General features: G+C 38.0%; 1 protein-coding gene across 5 annotated transcripts in view; it reads right to left on the bottom strand.

The window, feature by feature from the left end:
* The window catches only part of LOC309687349 (chloride channel protein 2-like), a 222624-nt gene that overhangs the window by 44912 nt on the left and 159633 nt on the right, over positions 1-18079 (bottom strand). For all 5 annotated transcript variants that reach the window (XR_014270720.1, XM_082502252.1, XM_082502251.1 and 2 more), the window contains 3 exons: positions 7672-7741; positions 4856-4966; positions 154-367 (listed from right to left, as the gene is read on the bottom strand). Coding sequence is in view for 4 of the 5 variants with exons in the window: in XM_082502252.1 (XP_082358378.1) it covers positions 154-367; positions 4856-4966; positions 7672-7741 (395 nt within the window). In the remaining variant the exon portion in view is untranslated. The remainder of the gene's footprint in view (positions 1-153; positions 368-4855; positions 4967-7671; positions 7742-18079) is intronic.

Genomic DNA, 18079 nt, shown 5'->3' on the forward strand with positions numbered 1-18079 from the left:
TTTTGCACATACTATAAACCTTTACCATTATTTTTTGAATTCTTATTAGCTTTTGGTTTAGTAGTTAACATTCTGCATAATGGCATTTACAAAATTAAAACTTATTTGTAATTTGTCTTGTTGTGTGCTGGTGTTTCTCTAGAATATACATACTCGTGATGACCCCAGCCCAGCTCTGGGAGGTAGGGAAGCTTCTTGATCCTGATGATGGAGTCGTAGAGGGAGGGCTGCAGGGACTGGGCCACGGCATTGGCTAAGATCACTGCTATCATTACCGGCAGGATGTGGGAGATCTGGCCAGTCAGCTCAAACACGATGACTGCAGTAGAAACCGTGTGGGTGACTGCTCCCGACAAGGCTGCAGCACCTTTGGGTTTGGGAGAGGACAGTGGAGTTAGTAGAGGACCAGAGAGAGAAAGTGTAGAAATAATTGGTTAGACGTTTGCTTGGGGCTTTAGAAAGGGGTCCTTTGGGTGGCATTCAAAGCCCCCCTCCAAAAACAGATGGGTCAATACTAATATGATTTCAAAGAGCAATAAAATACTATCTTACTGTCCCCAAGCATATGACAAAGAGAACTGTTGATTAATGCCAGAGACTCAAGATTCTGACAAGCTGCTAAAATTTCTAACTTACACATTTCGCTTTCTGAGTCTCAGTTCTTCAAAGGTCTTTTGAAGATGTTAAAAGAAAAAAAAAAAACTTTTTCTTGCACTTGGTTTCTTTACCATATTGATCCATCATCAGTGACTTCATTACTGTCTGCGTTCCCCCCAAAACTACAGGAAGTAAAATTAGCTAATCCCAAGATGAAAATACATAATCAGAAGTCTTTCAAACGATACAATAGAAAAGCTAACAATGGCGAATTACTTGTTTTGGAACATGATCTGTAACTTTCTTGTGCGAATTAGAGCAGTGCTTTCGGATGTTTTATAACCAACCTTCCAAGACTCTTTACTTCAACTACTACATGTCCATATTACACTATTATTGGTTGTTGCTGTTAGCTGTGATATAACATCTTATAAAAACATGTATAAAAAGTGGTAATTTTAGGCTTTACTTCCCTTGGTACAATCAGAAACTGTTTCTACTGAGCCTATAAAGACCTAAAAACTATACTTGATTTAAATTAGCACGCTATATTTAACCATACACTGCTACGGTCGTTGTTACTACATTTCAATCCAGTTTTGACTTGGCAGTTCTGCTGATTTTTTAGTGGTCATAGCCAGAGAACTGGTTTTTATTACTGTGACAGTAATCTTCGTTTTGAAGTTTTGGTCATTTTAGGAAAAAAAAACCTTTGATATTTGTGCTCGGCAAACTTCAAGGTACATAAGTAAACTTCAAATGTCCACCTCCAAGTGTTTAAATCGATATTCCTACAAAACAGTCCAAATGCAGCAGGTGTACAAGATGTGCTCTAGCACTACACATGAATCCAAGCTTGACAGGGGAATTGAATGAACTGAAATCATTAACAGCATTTAAACAAAATTCTAATAATTTTACCTTAGTGTTGTAGCGTGCACAGTGGGATAGATTATTTACATTGTCTACAAGAAGCTGTACATTGTATAGAACACATTTCTAATCTAATCTACAAAATCAAACTTCAGATTTGGAAGTTAATTCACTCGAAGAGTCTTAAACAACAAAACAACAGAGCACTTTGCTCTCACACTGCAGGCTTACTTGTTGTTCCTCTAGTATTTAAAAGTAGAGTGGGAGGGAGAGCCTTCAGTTTTCAGGCATCTCTTCTGTGGAACCAGTTTCCAGTTTGGATTCAGGAGACAGACACTATCTCTACTTTTAAGATTAGGCTTAAAACTTTGCTTTTTGCTAAAGTATATAGTTTGGATCTGGTGACCCTGAATCCTTCCTTAGTTATGCTACAATAGGTGTACGCTGCTGGGGGATTCCCATGATGCATTGAGTATTTCTTTTTCAGTCAACTTTCTCACTCACTATTTGTTAATAGACCTCTTTCCACTGAATCATACATCTCTGGCTCCACGACCCCAACTGGTCGTGGCAGATGGCCGCCCCTCCCTGAGCCTGGTTCTGCCGGAGGTTTCTTCCTGTTAAAAGGGAGTTTTTCCTTCCCACTGTCGCCAAAGTGCTTGCTCATAGGGGGTCAAATGATTGTCGGGTTTTCCTCTGTATGTATTATTGTAGGGTCTACCTTACAATATAAAGCACCTTGAGGAAACTGTTGCTGTGATTTGGCGCTATATAAATAAAAATGAATATAATTGAACACTATCTCATCCATACTGACTCAGTTCAAGCAACTAAATACACATTTATCCCCCCCACAGCCTTCTCCCCTATGTCCATAAAGCAAAAATCAACTATTTTGAATAATTCAATATAAAAGGAAACGTTACATTTGCAAATCTATTTAAAAAAATAAATACAGAGTAGTTAAAAGAGGAATACTCTAGCCACATCAAAGCAGAAAGAGCAGCATGGGCAAAGTGAGTGTTTATCCTAACAGAGAAAATGGATGAGACCAATCCAAAGAATGAGATGAACACCAGGGGGGAAAATACCAGAGAATGAAAGCATTAAAATAAAAAGAGAAACAGATGGTGAGTAAGAGAGTCTACAAAGACAGGTTTCATTGTTCTTTCTCCTAACTTAATTAAGCCCATGTATGCCCCTCAGATAAATGCTGCTGCTCCCTCTGCCCATCCCAACACTTATTCCTTAAAGCAAGCTCCGCTGCGAGATGAAAGAGGCTCATCAGAGTGTCAGGTCTGTAAAGGGGTGACTCATCAGCTATAGTGCAGCACAACAACAACAACATCAGCCCCAGAAAAACAGCCACCGCCAACCCATAACACTGGCATAATCAGCACGGCTGTCAACAAGTAGCAACTGTAGCAACGCTGCACCTCATTAGACACACAACTTCAGGAAGAATCTATAATGTATGTAGTGCAACCATTTCTTTAAAGAAATACTGGGTACAGCTTCACTATCCAGTGTATACAATCATTACCCTTTGCTGGTTATTATCACTTATTTTACTATTCGTCTGTGTATCCAGACAAATAAATAATCTAGACTGATACATCAGACATTAGCTTGTCGCAGTGTTTGTGGCTTCTGATGAGTAACAACAAACAGAAGTAAAGATATGCCATAGGGAAGTTCTGAGTCATTAAACATAATGTCTCTATTACATGGTTTGTTCACCAGAGAGTAAAGATCTCAGTATTGTTTGTTTAAGGTACATTTGTTTAATAAACCATACAGGAAAACTAAAAAAAAACAGAAGAAAATAAATATTTTGACATTATTAATAAGTTAAAATAATCATTTGCATTAACTAGCTTATTATTATCACTGTCCAAAGGGGGTATTTTTTGGGCGTTAAATGCGTAATTATTGGTAGTAAACTAGTAGTAGGAAATTATGGCTGTTGATTAAAATTTTCCCACATATTCTAACAAACTTGTTGTCTATCACATTACTTTTACAATTCAGTTGCTCTCCTTGTGTTTAACTTCCCTTGATATTTGAATAACAAAGCTGTGACACTGAGTGCAGTGCATTGTTGATTTAATGACTGTATTAGTACAAACAGGGGTGTGCAGTGTGAGTAAAAGTTGATGAGCAACAGCTGTCATATTTACCATTAGCTTTCTATTTATCCTTGTTTAATTGGAACTAATAAAAATTGTAATAAAATTATCGAGTTTCTGGCAGGTTTAAAAATTAAGTAAATACAACCTATAAAAAAAAAAGTACAAATACAACCTGAGATGAACACTAACCTTATATTACACATTGTTTAGTACAGTTCATGGTTCGGGAGCTTGTAGAACAACCTGTAGCAGCAATAACTACTTCTTTGCATGGCTATTAGTCTGTCATATTATTTCTTTGCGGGCATTCATGTATGCACAGCTCTCTTAAGGTCCCCAAACAGCCTTTTAATCAGGTTAAGGTCTCAGCTTTGACTCTGTCCAGTGGATGCCCAATCCAGTTTGAAACAAGTCTTAGCTGTCGAACACATAGCCTCACATTTTTCTCAAAACAAAGACTATGGTGTACAGGAGTTTATGGTCAGCTCAATAACAGCCTAGCATTTGTCTAATAAATTATAACATGGGATAATGTGTCATGTTTGGTAGTTCATTTCTCAGAAATCTATACAGACAGACTTAAAATGCAGAGAAACAATACAGTTTCTTATCAATATATTCTTTTAACACTTAAATTATGTTCACTTTTTGTGAACACTTTTTGTATTCATATATATATTCTTCAAGTACATTATTCAGTCAACACAAAACAAAAATATGCCTTTGCCAAGCAACAAAACAATGTCTGCTTCTTAACAGGACTCCTGGATTGCACATTAGCTTGGATATTCAACTTCCAGACTTTCTAGTGGAATATGAACATCTGACAACACCACTGTGAAGAAATTTGTTGTTTTTTTTCAGCTGGTGTCTAAACTGTTTTGCAGGAGGTTTCTTTGTCGTGACTGGTCTGGGGATCTTATAAATATAATTTGATTTTGTCTGGAGCACTTGAGTCTGTTCATATTCCATGTCACCTTTAATCAGGGTCAACTTAAAGCCTTAACTTGGAGCTGAAAAACTGAGCAATTCTGCTACAGGAAATATTTCTGTGCATTCACTTTTATTTCTCTTGCCATCAAAGATGAAAGCCCTTCACAGAAAGCCAAGAAGAAAAATGTGTATATAGGTTTATAATGCAAAGGCTGAATCACAGAGGAATTGTAGAAGCAAACGTCTTTTATTGCAGCAAAAATATGTAGATTAGGATGGAGAGTGAGAGACAGCTGAAATGGTGTGTGTCTTTAACTTACCCACAACAGCATAGCCTCCTGGCACTATGGGGTAGATGGTACCATCTGTGTTAATGCCATCAGGGAACCAGGCAGCCATGCTTTCTCCAACCAGACGACCAAAGGCTGCCCCTGAATTACACAGGGAAACAGAGACACACAATCATTGAGACTATTTCGCAAGTGCAATATTGGTGGTGGCCCAGTAGATGCTGTAACGCCAACCACTAAAACATAAATCCTTAGGTCAAAAAGTACAAACGTCTTGGGTATGCTAAAAAGTTTTATAGTGAAAGTTTAATAACTGTATTTGATTATGATTTTCTCGCTGTTTCCAAATATGAGCAATACACCACTGCTTTGGTTCTCGTGTGAACGACAGCATCAAGCACTCCTTATTTGAAAAACCTTTCTCTAAATGGAAATGAACCAATTAAAAAAACGAAAACTGTAACGTTGGTATTAAGCCACACCAGGGTATTTAAAAATGATAGATTTTTTTCCCCAACCGTTTTGAAAATACTGTACATGTGCCTTTCTTATACACCAGTACATGTGTACTGTACTTTAGGGGTGGTGAACAAGAAAGCTGGTTGCCTGACTCTGTGTTAGCACTGCAACAGGCTGGTGACCAGTCCGGCGCGTACCCTGCCTCCCACCCTATGACAGTTGGGTTAAGGCTCCACCACCACCCTGAATTGGATGTGGTGTTCCTGGTCAAGTGTCAGGAGGATATAAAGTTATGAGGTCAAAAGACATCACCTAATCCTATGTACCATATGCCTACAGCGACAATTGCCTCCTCTCTCCTCAACTGACAGCTGGATATTTAAAATGATTGTTATAGTTGCATCTTTTGTTTGGACAGGAAAGCAGGGTAGCAATTAGACTTAAAATAGCAGATTCAATGGCAGCAGTTCCAGTGACAGTCTAGAATGCTAATTAGATTGGTCTCATAAGTTTCACTTCCTGCTTAAATAAAGATACTAATAATGCCAAATAAATTCCCAAATTAAATACAATAACATTATTTGTATTTAATTAGTGGCAAACATATATAGTAATTTATAGTACATGACTGACTTTCAAAGGATTCATTTTTGTTTGATTTTTTTGGTAAATACAGTGGGGCAAAAAAGTATTTAGTCAGCCACCGATTGTGCAAGTTCCCCCACTTAAAATGATGACAGAGGTCAGTAATTTGCACCAGAGGTACACTTCAACTGTGAGAGACAGAATGTGAAAAAAAAAAAAATCCATGAATTCACATGGTAGGATTTGTAAAGAATTTATTCGTAAATCAGGGTGGAAAATAAGTATTTGGTCACCTCAAACAAGGAAAATCTCTGGCTCTCACAGACCTGTAACGTCTTCTGTAAGAAGCTTTTCTGTCCCCCACTCGTTACCTGTATGAATGGCACCTGTTTGAACTCATCATCTGTATAAAAGACACCTGTCCACAGCCTCAAACAGTCAGACTCCAAACTCCGCCATGGCCAAGACCAAAGAGCTTTCGAAGGACACCAGGAAAAGTATTGTAGACCTGCACCAGACTGGGAAGAGTGAATCTACAATAGGCAAGCAGCTTGGTGTGAAAAAATCAACTGTGGGAGCAATCATCAGAAAATGGAAGACATACAAGACCACTGATAATCTCCCTCGATCTGGGGCTCCACGCAAGATCTCATCCCGTGGGGTCAAAATGATCATGAGAACGGTGAGCAAAGATCCCAGAACCACACGGGGGGACCTGGTGAATGACCTGCAGAGAGCTGGGACCAAAGTAACAAAGGTCACCATCAGTAACACACTACAACGGCAGGGAATCAAATCCCGCAGTGCCAGACGTGTTCCGCTGCTGAAGCCAGTGCATGTCCAGGCCCGTCTGAAGTTTGCCAGAGAGCACATGGATGATACAGCAGAGGATTGGGAGAATGTCATGTGGTCAGATGAAACCAAAGTAGAACTTTTTGGTATAAACTCAACTCGTCGTGTTTGGAGGAAGAAGAATACTGAGTTGCATCCCAAGAACACCATACCTACTGTGAAGCATGGGGGTGGAAACATCATGCTATGGGGCTGTTTTTCTGCCAAGGGGACAGGACGACTGATCCGTGTTGAGGACAGAATGAATGGGGCCATGTATCGTGAGATTTTGAGCCAAAACCTCCTTCCATCAGTGAGAACTTTGAAGATGAAACGAGGCTGGGTCTTCCAACATGACAATGATCCAAAACACACCGCCCGGGCAACAAAGGAGTGGCTCCCTAAGAAGCATTTGAAAGTCCTGGAGTGGCCTAGCCAGTCTCCAGACCTCAACCTCATAGAAAATCTGTGGCGGGAGTTGAAAGTCCGTGTTGCTCGGCGACAGCCCCAAAACATCACTGCTCTCGAGAAGATCTGCATGGAGGAATGGGCCAAAATACCAGCTACTGTGTGTGCAAACCTGGTAAAGACCTATAGTAAACGTTTGACCTCTGTTATTGCCAACAAAGGTTATGTTACAAAGTATTGAGTTGTATTTTTGTTATTGACCAAATACTTATTTTCCACCCTGATTTACGAATAAATTCTTTACAAATCCTACCATGTGAATTCATGGATTTTTTTTTCACATTCTGTCTCTCACAGTTGAAGTGTACCTCTGGTGCAAATTACTGACCTCTGTCATCATTTTAAGTGGGGGAACTTGCACAATCGGTGGCTGACTAAATACTTTTTTGCCCCACTGTATGTTAAATTACACAAACGTAATCCTGTAGAGTAGGGTTAAACCTAGGGTTGGGTTTCTTCTGTCCCTTTACACACACAAACACATGTAGTCATTTACTTCTTACCAATGACAAATACTGGCATGAAGGCTCCGGAGGGCACTGGGATAGTGATGGCCAAGGCAGACATCCAGAACTAAGAGGGGAAAATAGAAGCAGATAAAGAAAGAAAAGACATGAAAAGAAAGAACAGGGTGGCATTTCAATTAGTTTCAGAGTACCATCCGGTGTGCCCCTCGATGATAGCCAAGCTGAACCCTCTACCAGCAGTGAGGAGGCGACCATGCGAGGCTTATTGCTGAGGTTAGATTGAGCTGTCACTTTCACTCTCCATTTGACAAAGACCCTGAAATAAACCCCTGGGTAATGAGCGGACTCTGCCGATTGGCGGACGGTGCACCAGACGAGCGGAGAGACTGCTAATTAGGAAAGAAACAAAAACGGAAATGTCATCACTGACAATGTGTGAGCATTATCGTCAGGTCTGTCTGTGTGTGTGTGTGTGTGTGTGTGTGTGTGTGTGTGTGTGTGTGTGTGTGTGTGTGTGCAAATGTATAAGTGTAGCAAGATGTAGGAAGATGGTTGAACAGAGATGAGTTTTAAAAGGCTGTCATACTCACTTATGGAAATAAAAGTCTGCACTGATACCTGGGACATCGTTAAAACGATGATCCACGCTTACTTGACTGGACTCAATGTTAGATTAAAAAGTCTTATTAAAATTCCATTTATACTCCACACTACCAGCATAGTATTTATCGGTTCTTCAGTAAAAACTGTCTGATCACTCTTTCCATCCTTGACACTTGAGGTAGTTAAGACTGACTAAGTCAACCTTCAAAGTTAACTCTAACTCAGTTTATTTGTAGAACAAAGTGTATTTTTGAACCTTTTCAATGTCTTAATAAAGAAATCCTCACTGAGTCAAATCCTTACTTGTTCCCACAGTCGCCAGTTCACACATGAAGGCCATTTGGATCACTTCTGTACTGAAGACCGGTAATCCAAGGTGCATTGAATCATGAGCACCAACATGCTGCACTCTACTCACAACACACACCAAAAGCATCTTCCAAACATTCAGTCTGTTAAGGCTACAAAACAATCACATCTCTCTGACTTGCCCTCAGTGCCAACAGGATTGCTGTGAATCATACACTGGGGAAACCAAACAACTGTTGGTTAAGCGCAAAACAGAAGAGCTACCTCGTCGGGCCACAACGCTGCTGTCTACACCTCCGGCCCCGACTCTTGACTCTCAACAATGATGATGTGCACATTCTGGCCAGGAAGCAATGCTGATTTGGGAAATCAAAGAGGCCCAGAAAAGGAACAACCATCATATTTGAAAAGAGATACTCTAGACACCAAACTGACTGCTTATGTAAGAAATTAATTATCTCGAACATGAGTTTTCTAGGAAATGTGAGAGTCTGAATGTGAGGCTGAAATATTGCTTGTACAACACTAAATGCTGGTTGAGGTTGTTTCATTTTCCTTTCAGACAGAAACAGGAGTTTAACAGAGAGTACAAGACACATGTACGAGCTTGTTTCAGCTGAACTGTGTAACGAAAGTTGGGAAGTGCCTTAGAATCAGGTTCCCAGTGAATGAGGGGTAAAAATGTTTCAGTGCGAGTCTCCCAAGGTCTTGATTATCCAATCCATTAACCTCCTAGGACCTGGCGTCCACATATGTGGACATCACATTTTGGGTTATTTAGACTAAAATACTCAATTTTGCTCTACATGGGACTGATATCCACTTACAAGGACATTATACTGCTACTGTTCTAACAAAATTTTAAACGAATATCCTCATATGTGGCTCTTATTTTTCTTAAAAACAAAAATAAGGTTAAAAAAAAAATCTGGTAATTCTTTGTTTTTACATTCATCGGGCCCCAATATGCCCAAATATCAAAGAGAAATTAAAAATGAATGTCGTGGAAGAGTCTGGGTCTTAGGAGGTTAAGGTACTAACGAAAAGAAAAGGAAAGAGGATTTGGAGCTAAAGTGCTTTAATAGCCCTTGAATTGAGTAATAAACTAATCGACTGTAAGTAAATCAATTAGTGAGTATTTTAAAAGTTCACATTTTTGAGTAAGTTAAAGCTAAAATGTCAAAACCTTTTCTCCAAATTCTGTAATCATTTATTCTGTAATTTGTTAAACTACAGGTAGGCTTGTGCATATGTTTCCATGTCATTTTGAAAAATCAAAGCAAAATACTCTACTATAAATAACAAATTCAAAAAACTATGTCCATTTAAATACAAATATTAACATACGATGTAAAGTTGGGTATACAACATTTTATGGTTGAGACTGTATGTGGTGGAAACAGTTGGGAACAGTTTTTACTTGCTGTTCCCAACCAAGTAACAGGTCTCTACAAAGGGTCACACAGTTGGACTAATATAATCTTTACTGATTTTGTTTCCTTGATCTTGACCTGAGATTGTGAATTTGAACAATTGAACAATTGAATTTGAACAATTTTAATTGTTTAAGTAGCATCTGCACAGATAGCATGCTAACTCAAAGCTAGCCAAGAGCAGAGTGATGTTAAAGTGCATGAAGACCCCAGCCCAGCAGCCAGAGCCTGAACTTCAACAAGAAACAAAGGCAGTGATGAGCAGCTAGACTGCAGCCTCCGTTTCTACCTGTTCATGTTTCTAAAGTAGACTCACTGGGGTAATTAACTTTGAAGTCTGTTTAGGCTCATTGTCATATAATATCCACTTTTACTGCTACACAGATGACACCCAGCTCTATTTATCTTCCAAACCCACAGCTACTCTCCCACCCACATCCATTTCGGACTGTTTAAGTGAAATCAAGGTTTGGTTTACTCATAACTTTCTCAAACTTTATGGTAATAAAACAGAATTTATTCTAATAGGCACCAAATCAAAACTGACTAAAGTTCTAACCAAAGTCTTTCATTATCCATTGATAACGCTGTTGTCACCCCTTCCCCTGAGGATAAGAGTCTTGGTATCATCTTCGACAGCACTCTTTCCTTCACAACATATATAAATAATATCACTCGGTCTTCTTATTTTCATCTTCGTAATATTAACCGCCTTCATCCTTCACTCTCTCCAAACAGTACTGCCATATTTGTACTGCTTTTGTCACATCTAGTTTAGACTACTGCAATTCTCTTCTCTATGGTCTACCTCATAAGCCTCCCCATAAACTGCAGTTAGTTCAAAATACAGCTGCTCATATTATATGAAAAATTTGATCTACTTAAAAACCTTGCGCCTCCATATTTACCTGACCTTCTTCACATGTACTCACCCCTACGTACACTCCCCTTTTCTTCAGCTTCCCTTCTGTCTGTTCCAACTGCTCACCTGACTACAATGGGACTGACTACCAAAACTTTGGAATGCACTTCCACCAGATCTCCGCACTATTAACTCGGTTTTTAAATCACATCTTAAAACCTATGTATTCAGAATTGCATACCCTTCATCACTTTTCTGTCTTAGTCCATTTTTTATTTCGTTTAGCTTTTATACTGTCATACTTGTACATACATACTTTTTATTTTTGTTTACCTTTTTTTTTTAAATTTTGTTGTAATAATGTAAGGTGACCTTGAGGGTCTTTAACCTCCTAGGACCTGGCGTCCACATATGTGGATTTCACATTTTGGGTTATTTAGACCAAAATACTCAATTTTGCTCTACATGGGCGTGATATCCACTTACGAGGACATTATACTGCTACTGTTCTATCAAAATTCTAAACGAATATCCTAATATGTGGATAAAAATAAGGTAAAAAAAAAAATCTGGTAATTCTTTGTTTTTACATTCATTGGGCCCCAATATGCCCAAATATCAAAGAGAAATTTAAAATGCATGTCGTGGAAGAGTTCGGGTCTTAGGAGGTTAAATGTGCCAATAAATAAAATATATTATAATTATTTTTGATTTGTGTTAATACATAAAAACTGAAAGATCCCGTCTGTGTCCTCATTAGGACAGAGATTTGTGCTGGTGTGTGGGACTCTAACCTCAAGGCTATATTGTTAACTGGTGAGAAGTTTGAGATGTATTTCTCTTTAGCTAGAAACACAAATTTTCTGTTCCTTTTTCCATTACTCTCACCAAATTAGAAACGGATCCTGTTTCAGTAATAAAAAGCTTTTAATATAAAGATGCAGCATGAAAGGGTCAGGCACCATAAAGCGACTTAATAGATATGTACTTAAATGAAAATAGGTCTAGACTGGCTCTCTGAGCTAAAAATTAGCCATCAGTTAGAAGTGTGAGTAGAAATAGAGATTATAAGAGACAATGTTTATGTTCAAAGTATCCTGAATAGAAATCTTTAGGACAACTCAGTTACGGCAAAGATAGTGGTTATTACACCAATTTAACAGCTGTAACAAAAAACATGGCAAACAACATTCAAATTTAGGGTCATTTTAGCCTGCTGATCAGAAAAAAAAGAATCAGTCTAAAATGGATCAATAGTGCAATTAGAGATTATTTTACATGATGTTACCTTTAAATAGGCCAGTACTATTAATTGGCACGTATTCTTCGGCACAGAGCGGGTAATGTATTGAGCACAGGCTTATATTTTCAGTGTTTGCATGCACAGAATGAGATACATGAATCAGTGTATTGTACAAGCCATTACACAAACCTCATCACTATAATAATCTCATGGTTTCAAATAGACTTTTTAATTACACTCATTGCTCCGTCGCTCTCTCTCCCTTTTCTGCTCCCTCTGCTCCAACTATAGTTAGCTGTAATTAAGGCTGGCTGCCATGGTGACGTAATGGATCTCCTTCTGTGACCCTAAACTGCCGCCGCTTTCGCACCCCGTACAAACACACATATGTGCGTAGGTGTTCACACACACTATAACACGGACTCAGCGAAGAGAATCAGGCTAAAACACAGTCACACACGGTTACAAAATACAAAATAGGCCTCATGGGAAAATGAAGACAGCAGTGTGAAATAATCTTTAGACTTGCCTTCCTCTCTCATTCTTTCTCTTCCACCTAGACAGTAAAACTAGAATAAGAGTTGGGAACTTTTAAAAGATCTGAGAACTCATAAGAAGAGGCTTAACTTTATTAGAGGCCATGAACTCCCAGGAAAGCAGTACACAAGAATGTGAGTGTGTCCTCGGGTATGTGTGGGTTATATCGTCAATACTGAGGCCACACTGATCTGAGAGGAGTCCACTGTTACCGGGTGGTTAAACTACAGGTAGACCTTCACACACCTTGTATTTTATGATGCTCAGAAACACTGTGCCCATTGTTGTGTTACTTTAAAAAAAAGCAATTCTTATCTCATCTTTGGCTCACAATAAAGGCCCATAAATTAACAAATAGAAACTCATCATAAATTGTGTACAATTTACTCTTAAATCATAATACTTGTGACTGATTTTTGGTACTAAAAAGTAGAGATGGCACGATACCACTTTATGTCCGATACCGATATCATAAATTTGGATATCTGCCGATACCGATATGAATCCGATATAGTGTGTTTTTTAATCAATAAAACGTTTTTTTAATATTTGTTGCTGCATTTTGTATAAGTTTATACTCAAGTTTAAATAAATAACAACACTAAAGCTATTCTGTTATACCTGTATATAAAACATACACTGCGCCCAAAATATTTCATAGTTCAGCAACACTGATCAATCTAATAAACTTAAACCTACTCCATCCTCCCTATTCTGGTATTTTAAAGAGTACTTAGCAGAAATATTAAGCAACCTAACTAATAGGGTTGCAAACTCCCAGCAAAAAAAAAAAAAAAAAAAAAAAATAGGGAACCACCCTCCACCTCATGGTGCTTAATCGATGTAATCAAATTTAATTTGATGCAGGGGAAAAATGCACAGAAATAAATTATTTTTCAAGAATAATTAAATAGATTCAACATCTTTCTTCAACAGAATTGCAGAATTCACAGATGGTACTTTCCCAAAGGAAAAAGTATTATAGCTTACTAGGGAATATTAGACTTAACAGTTACTATATACAGTAATGACTTCTATATATTTTACATCAGATTAAAACTTTGGGTGTAAGAGTCAGATAATTATTTATTAAAAGCTAGACATTTTAAATGAGAATAAGAAAGAAAAGTATGTCTTTGTGCCCCCTTTTCCCTGTTAATGCCCTATCGGGCCCCCTGGCTAAACTTTGCTAGATCCGCCCCTGCACAGTTACCAGCCATCAGCTACGTAGAAAAGGATCCTGGTTTAGAAAGTAATATTAAATAAATTCTAACAACAGCTTATCAAGCTTAAACGTGCTGCTGTTGTTCAGCTGCTGGTTTCCTCTTTCTGGTGAGAAGTGGGCCAAAAACAAAGAAGAGAGACGGACTCACGACAGAAAAGCCGATCAGCTGATCATTAAGCAGTTTCATGATTGAAGTAGCAGCAAGAAGAGGCAGTCGCTCCATATATCGGTTGTTAAGCTTAACGCGGGAATGCTTTACAAACATTCAGAGATGAACTTACACACTTGCTTTACTTCTCTCTGGGAAAACTTTCTCGGAGATGAAATGCTGGTGAGGCTACAAATACACACAGCCGCTCTATCACGTGATGCATACTGCTGCAACGTGCTACGGCTATGAGCCGAGTTACGCCGTGTAGCAAGTTTTGTGAGGTGCTTTTTTGATATTTAATGGATCGGATTACATTTTTTATTTCTCGCCGATATCCGATCCAGTAATTTGGGTCAGTATCGGACCGATACCGATACGTAATATCGGATCGGTCCATCTCTACTAAAAAGTAAGAGTCTGGAATTAGAAAATGTAAAGTTTGGTGGATATTTGGCATTTTAAAAAGTTCAGCAGAAAATCTTGTTTGTTTTTATTAAACAAACAACAATAAGAAAGTGAATGCAGACAATTGTTACAAAAATCTAAAATTTTAAACAATTTCTTGCTTTCTAAATTCCACTTCAAATTAGACTGATTAAGTGTCAGAAACAGTTCAATCTTGATGACTGATAACTAAAATTATTCAACCCAAGACGTTTTTTGTGATAACACCATAATTAAGGTTTCAGCACAAAACCAGTTGGGTTAATTTGTAATAAAGTAATCATGGTCATAGAGTATGACCATAAGCAATCCTTGACATTTAGAATTTATTTTGGTAACAAAACGAATATTTGTTATTTATGTCTATAATCAGTAAAGTTTATTTTGTTGACCCATCCATCCACCCCAGCCTCCACTCAATAAGCACTTTGTCATTCTGTTTTGAGGATGCTCCACCTTTCTTCTTACAATAATAACTAAACAACTCAAGTCAACCCCATGGGAGCCTTTCTGCGTGGAGTTTGCATTTCCCATTTCCCTGGGTTTCCTATGGGTACTCTATCTTCCAGCCTGAGTCCAAAGACACATGTGTTAAACTAACTAGTGGTTCCAAGTTGAACATGAATATGAGACAGATAAAATGTTTAGAATGAAGCACGAAGTTTTCAGTGAGTAGTAAGAAAGAAAAAAAGTGCTGTGTCAACATTTACATATATTAATCTGTGTCTGTGTTTTGTTTTTCACCTTAATGTCAACATTAATTAATTTGGTGTGCTTTCTTATGTTCATCTTGTTAGACTTATTTTCTGAACCATAAAGGATAAAGATGTTCACATTTAAATTTAGCTATTTTACAATTAGGGCATTTTAGCACTTGTGATTAAAAATGAATATTTTTGTGCATGTAATACTTTTTGGAGACACCCAGTCAAAAAAGATACAAATATTGTGAAAAATAAGATGTAATTTGCAAATAGACTTTCAGCAGTTCTGTTGAGAGTGTGTAGCTGACAGTGTAATCTAAACCAGCAGCCTGTTTACTCATAGTAACATGGTCAAAAACACTTGAGCACGGGTGACTGTGGCAGGATGCTGCAGGCACTTTATTCTCCAGCCTTATAGGACGGAAACCTCAATTATAGCAACTGAACTGATGTCTGCAGAGTAATAGCTGCCACTCCTTCAGGTGGCTTGGAGCTAGTTGTTGCACTTGGGGGCATAAACTAATAGACACGGACAGGATACTCCTGGCTGTAAATATGGCTCCATGGGAATTAATGCTACATTATCGTGTCCACATTTGTAATACCATATTGTATAAATATTTGCAAGCAAATAAAATATATTTTTATATAGAAATCATACTTTCAAGTTGCAGCTATTTCCTAGTAGTACACCAATGCTGTACTAGAAATACAGATTGTAGGAAAAAATGAGTTTGTATTTTCTGCCTTCATAATTACATCAGCTTTCATGAGAACCCAGACACCACTGGGAGAAATAGCCCCAAACCATGACAGTGTCTCATTGGTTTTACAGATGACTGTAGACACTGTTGTACCTTTCTCCTCCTTCTTTTTAAAAATGGCACTGAGACCATTTCTGATGAGGTTTTCGTTAAAAAAAAACAACAAAAAAAACCCAAAAACAAAATACAGATGCATCTCTCAGGGCCTGTGTCAGCTCTTTGCTAGTTGTTGTTTACTAGTAGTTTGCACTTTCCTTAAATCTTTTTAAACTAATACTTACTATACATGACATTTCTCTGTAGTTTCCTTTGAATACCTTTGTCTATCGTCTGGTTAAGGTTGATTCTACACCATCACTACCACAACAAATGCTAATGGTGATGATATGCAATGCCATCTTCATCAATAAAAACTTCCTGATGCTCAGGTTCATTCATTATTATCAATTATACTGCATTTCTCATAAAAACAGGGGGGGCAGCAAGTTCCTCTAACTGTGACTCAGCTACATTCAACATCCTGCTGGACCTAAGACAGTTTGTACATAATTAATGGTATATAACTAATTAGAGAATTAATCAGCATGGTCTGATAAGTCAAGTCTGACTGTGTGTGTGTGTGTGTGTGTGTGTGTGTGTGTGTGTGTGTGTGTGTGTGTGTGTGTGTGTGTGTGTGTGTGTGTGTGTGTGTGTATTTAGTTTAGCTATAACCCTACCCTGCTCTAACACTTACTGCCAGGTTCTGAGGTTTTTGAGCCAAAGTGTGCAGAGAATAAAGCAAATGGATAGTTTTCAATTTGACGTAGTACGACCATATAATTGAGAGATTGTTTTAGAGGAGACACATTAGCATTTCCGAACATATCCCTCTACCCTTTATTTGCTCTATTACTATTTATGTCCTCTTATCTATTGCTCTATCCAATTCTTTGCTGAAGCAATGACTCGCTTCCCCCTGAAGGAGTCATTAATGTTTCATCTAATCTAATCTAACGTAATCTAGTAGATGTACATCTCGCAGAGGTAGTTTACGACCATGAAGATTTATGAGGATCTCTGACCTCAAACTGAAAGGGGACTTTGATAAGCAGTGGAAGGCAGCAAACTTAAGACCTGAAAATCAAGCTGGGACTGTTTGGGTTATTGGTTTAAACCGCTGCAAATTCAAGTGGAACAAGTGATCAAGGAAACCACTTGCATGAAATCTTTCCTTATTAAAATCCAATTAGAAAATTCTTAATGAACCTTGTGAATTTTGACAGTAGCTTTAATGAGTCTTAAAAGTTCTAAAGCTGCTTCGGGGCTATACTATTTTAGGAGAAAGCATCATTTGTTAATATACGCAACTGAGATTTAATCAGTGTATAATATTAGCTTTGTGCTTGCTCAACAAAAATCTGAACAGCTGCCTTTAAAAAAAAAAAAAAATCATGCGCCTTAGTTATCACGCCACTGATGTAATAGGCTTTATGTGAAAATGAATGATTAACCGAATCAGCAGTAAAGTGTAAAAAGTAGGCCAGAACGTCAAGTATAGACATCTACCCCCCAAAGGTTGTCTTTTCAGGACGTACTTATGTTTTGCCTTTCACTGTAACAGAGCCAATACTTTGACATTTGATGACAAACATAACTACAAGTATGACTTAAATGCAATGTGGTCAAATCACACTGATGCTGACACACTGCTGCTACAGAAGATGTTGAATAAAAATGCTCTGTCAAACCTTTTAAAGCAATTTTAGATTAATTAAATGTATTTTAGGCATTTTGAGTCTGTAAAACAGTGTTCATGGTGACAAACAGATTTTACATGATGCTGCATGCTTGGACCATGAAAAAAAAATTCTAAATGCACAAAAACTGGCCAAAGACAGAACTTTTCTTTTATTTCTTATATATGGGTTTGTGTGGCTCTTGCAAGAGCTCATTGTTGGCATGATGCCTACTTACTAAAGACACTGTTGAGGCCTTTTGGTGTTGCTGGCCAGTGCATTCATTCTTTCTTAACAATTTACCAGATTGATGATTTGGCTACTGCCAAAGTTTTTGCTCTCTCTCTCTCTGACTGGGTTATTTAGTTTTTTTTGTAGCCAAGTGACAGCCTCCCTCAACTGTGTTGACATTTCTTAGGGGGATGATATTTAAAATTACAGTGGCAATCTATAA

This window comes from Aulonocara stuartgranti (genome assembly GCF_965226115.1).
Source record: "Aulonocara stuartgranti genome assembly, chromosome: 14".
Classification (NCBI taxonomy): domain Eukaryota; kingdom Metazoa; phylum Chordata; class Actinopteri; order Cichliformes; family Cichlidae; genus Aulonocara; species Aulonocara stuartgranti.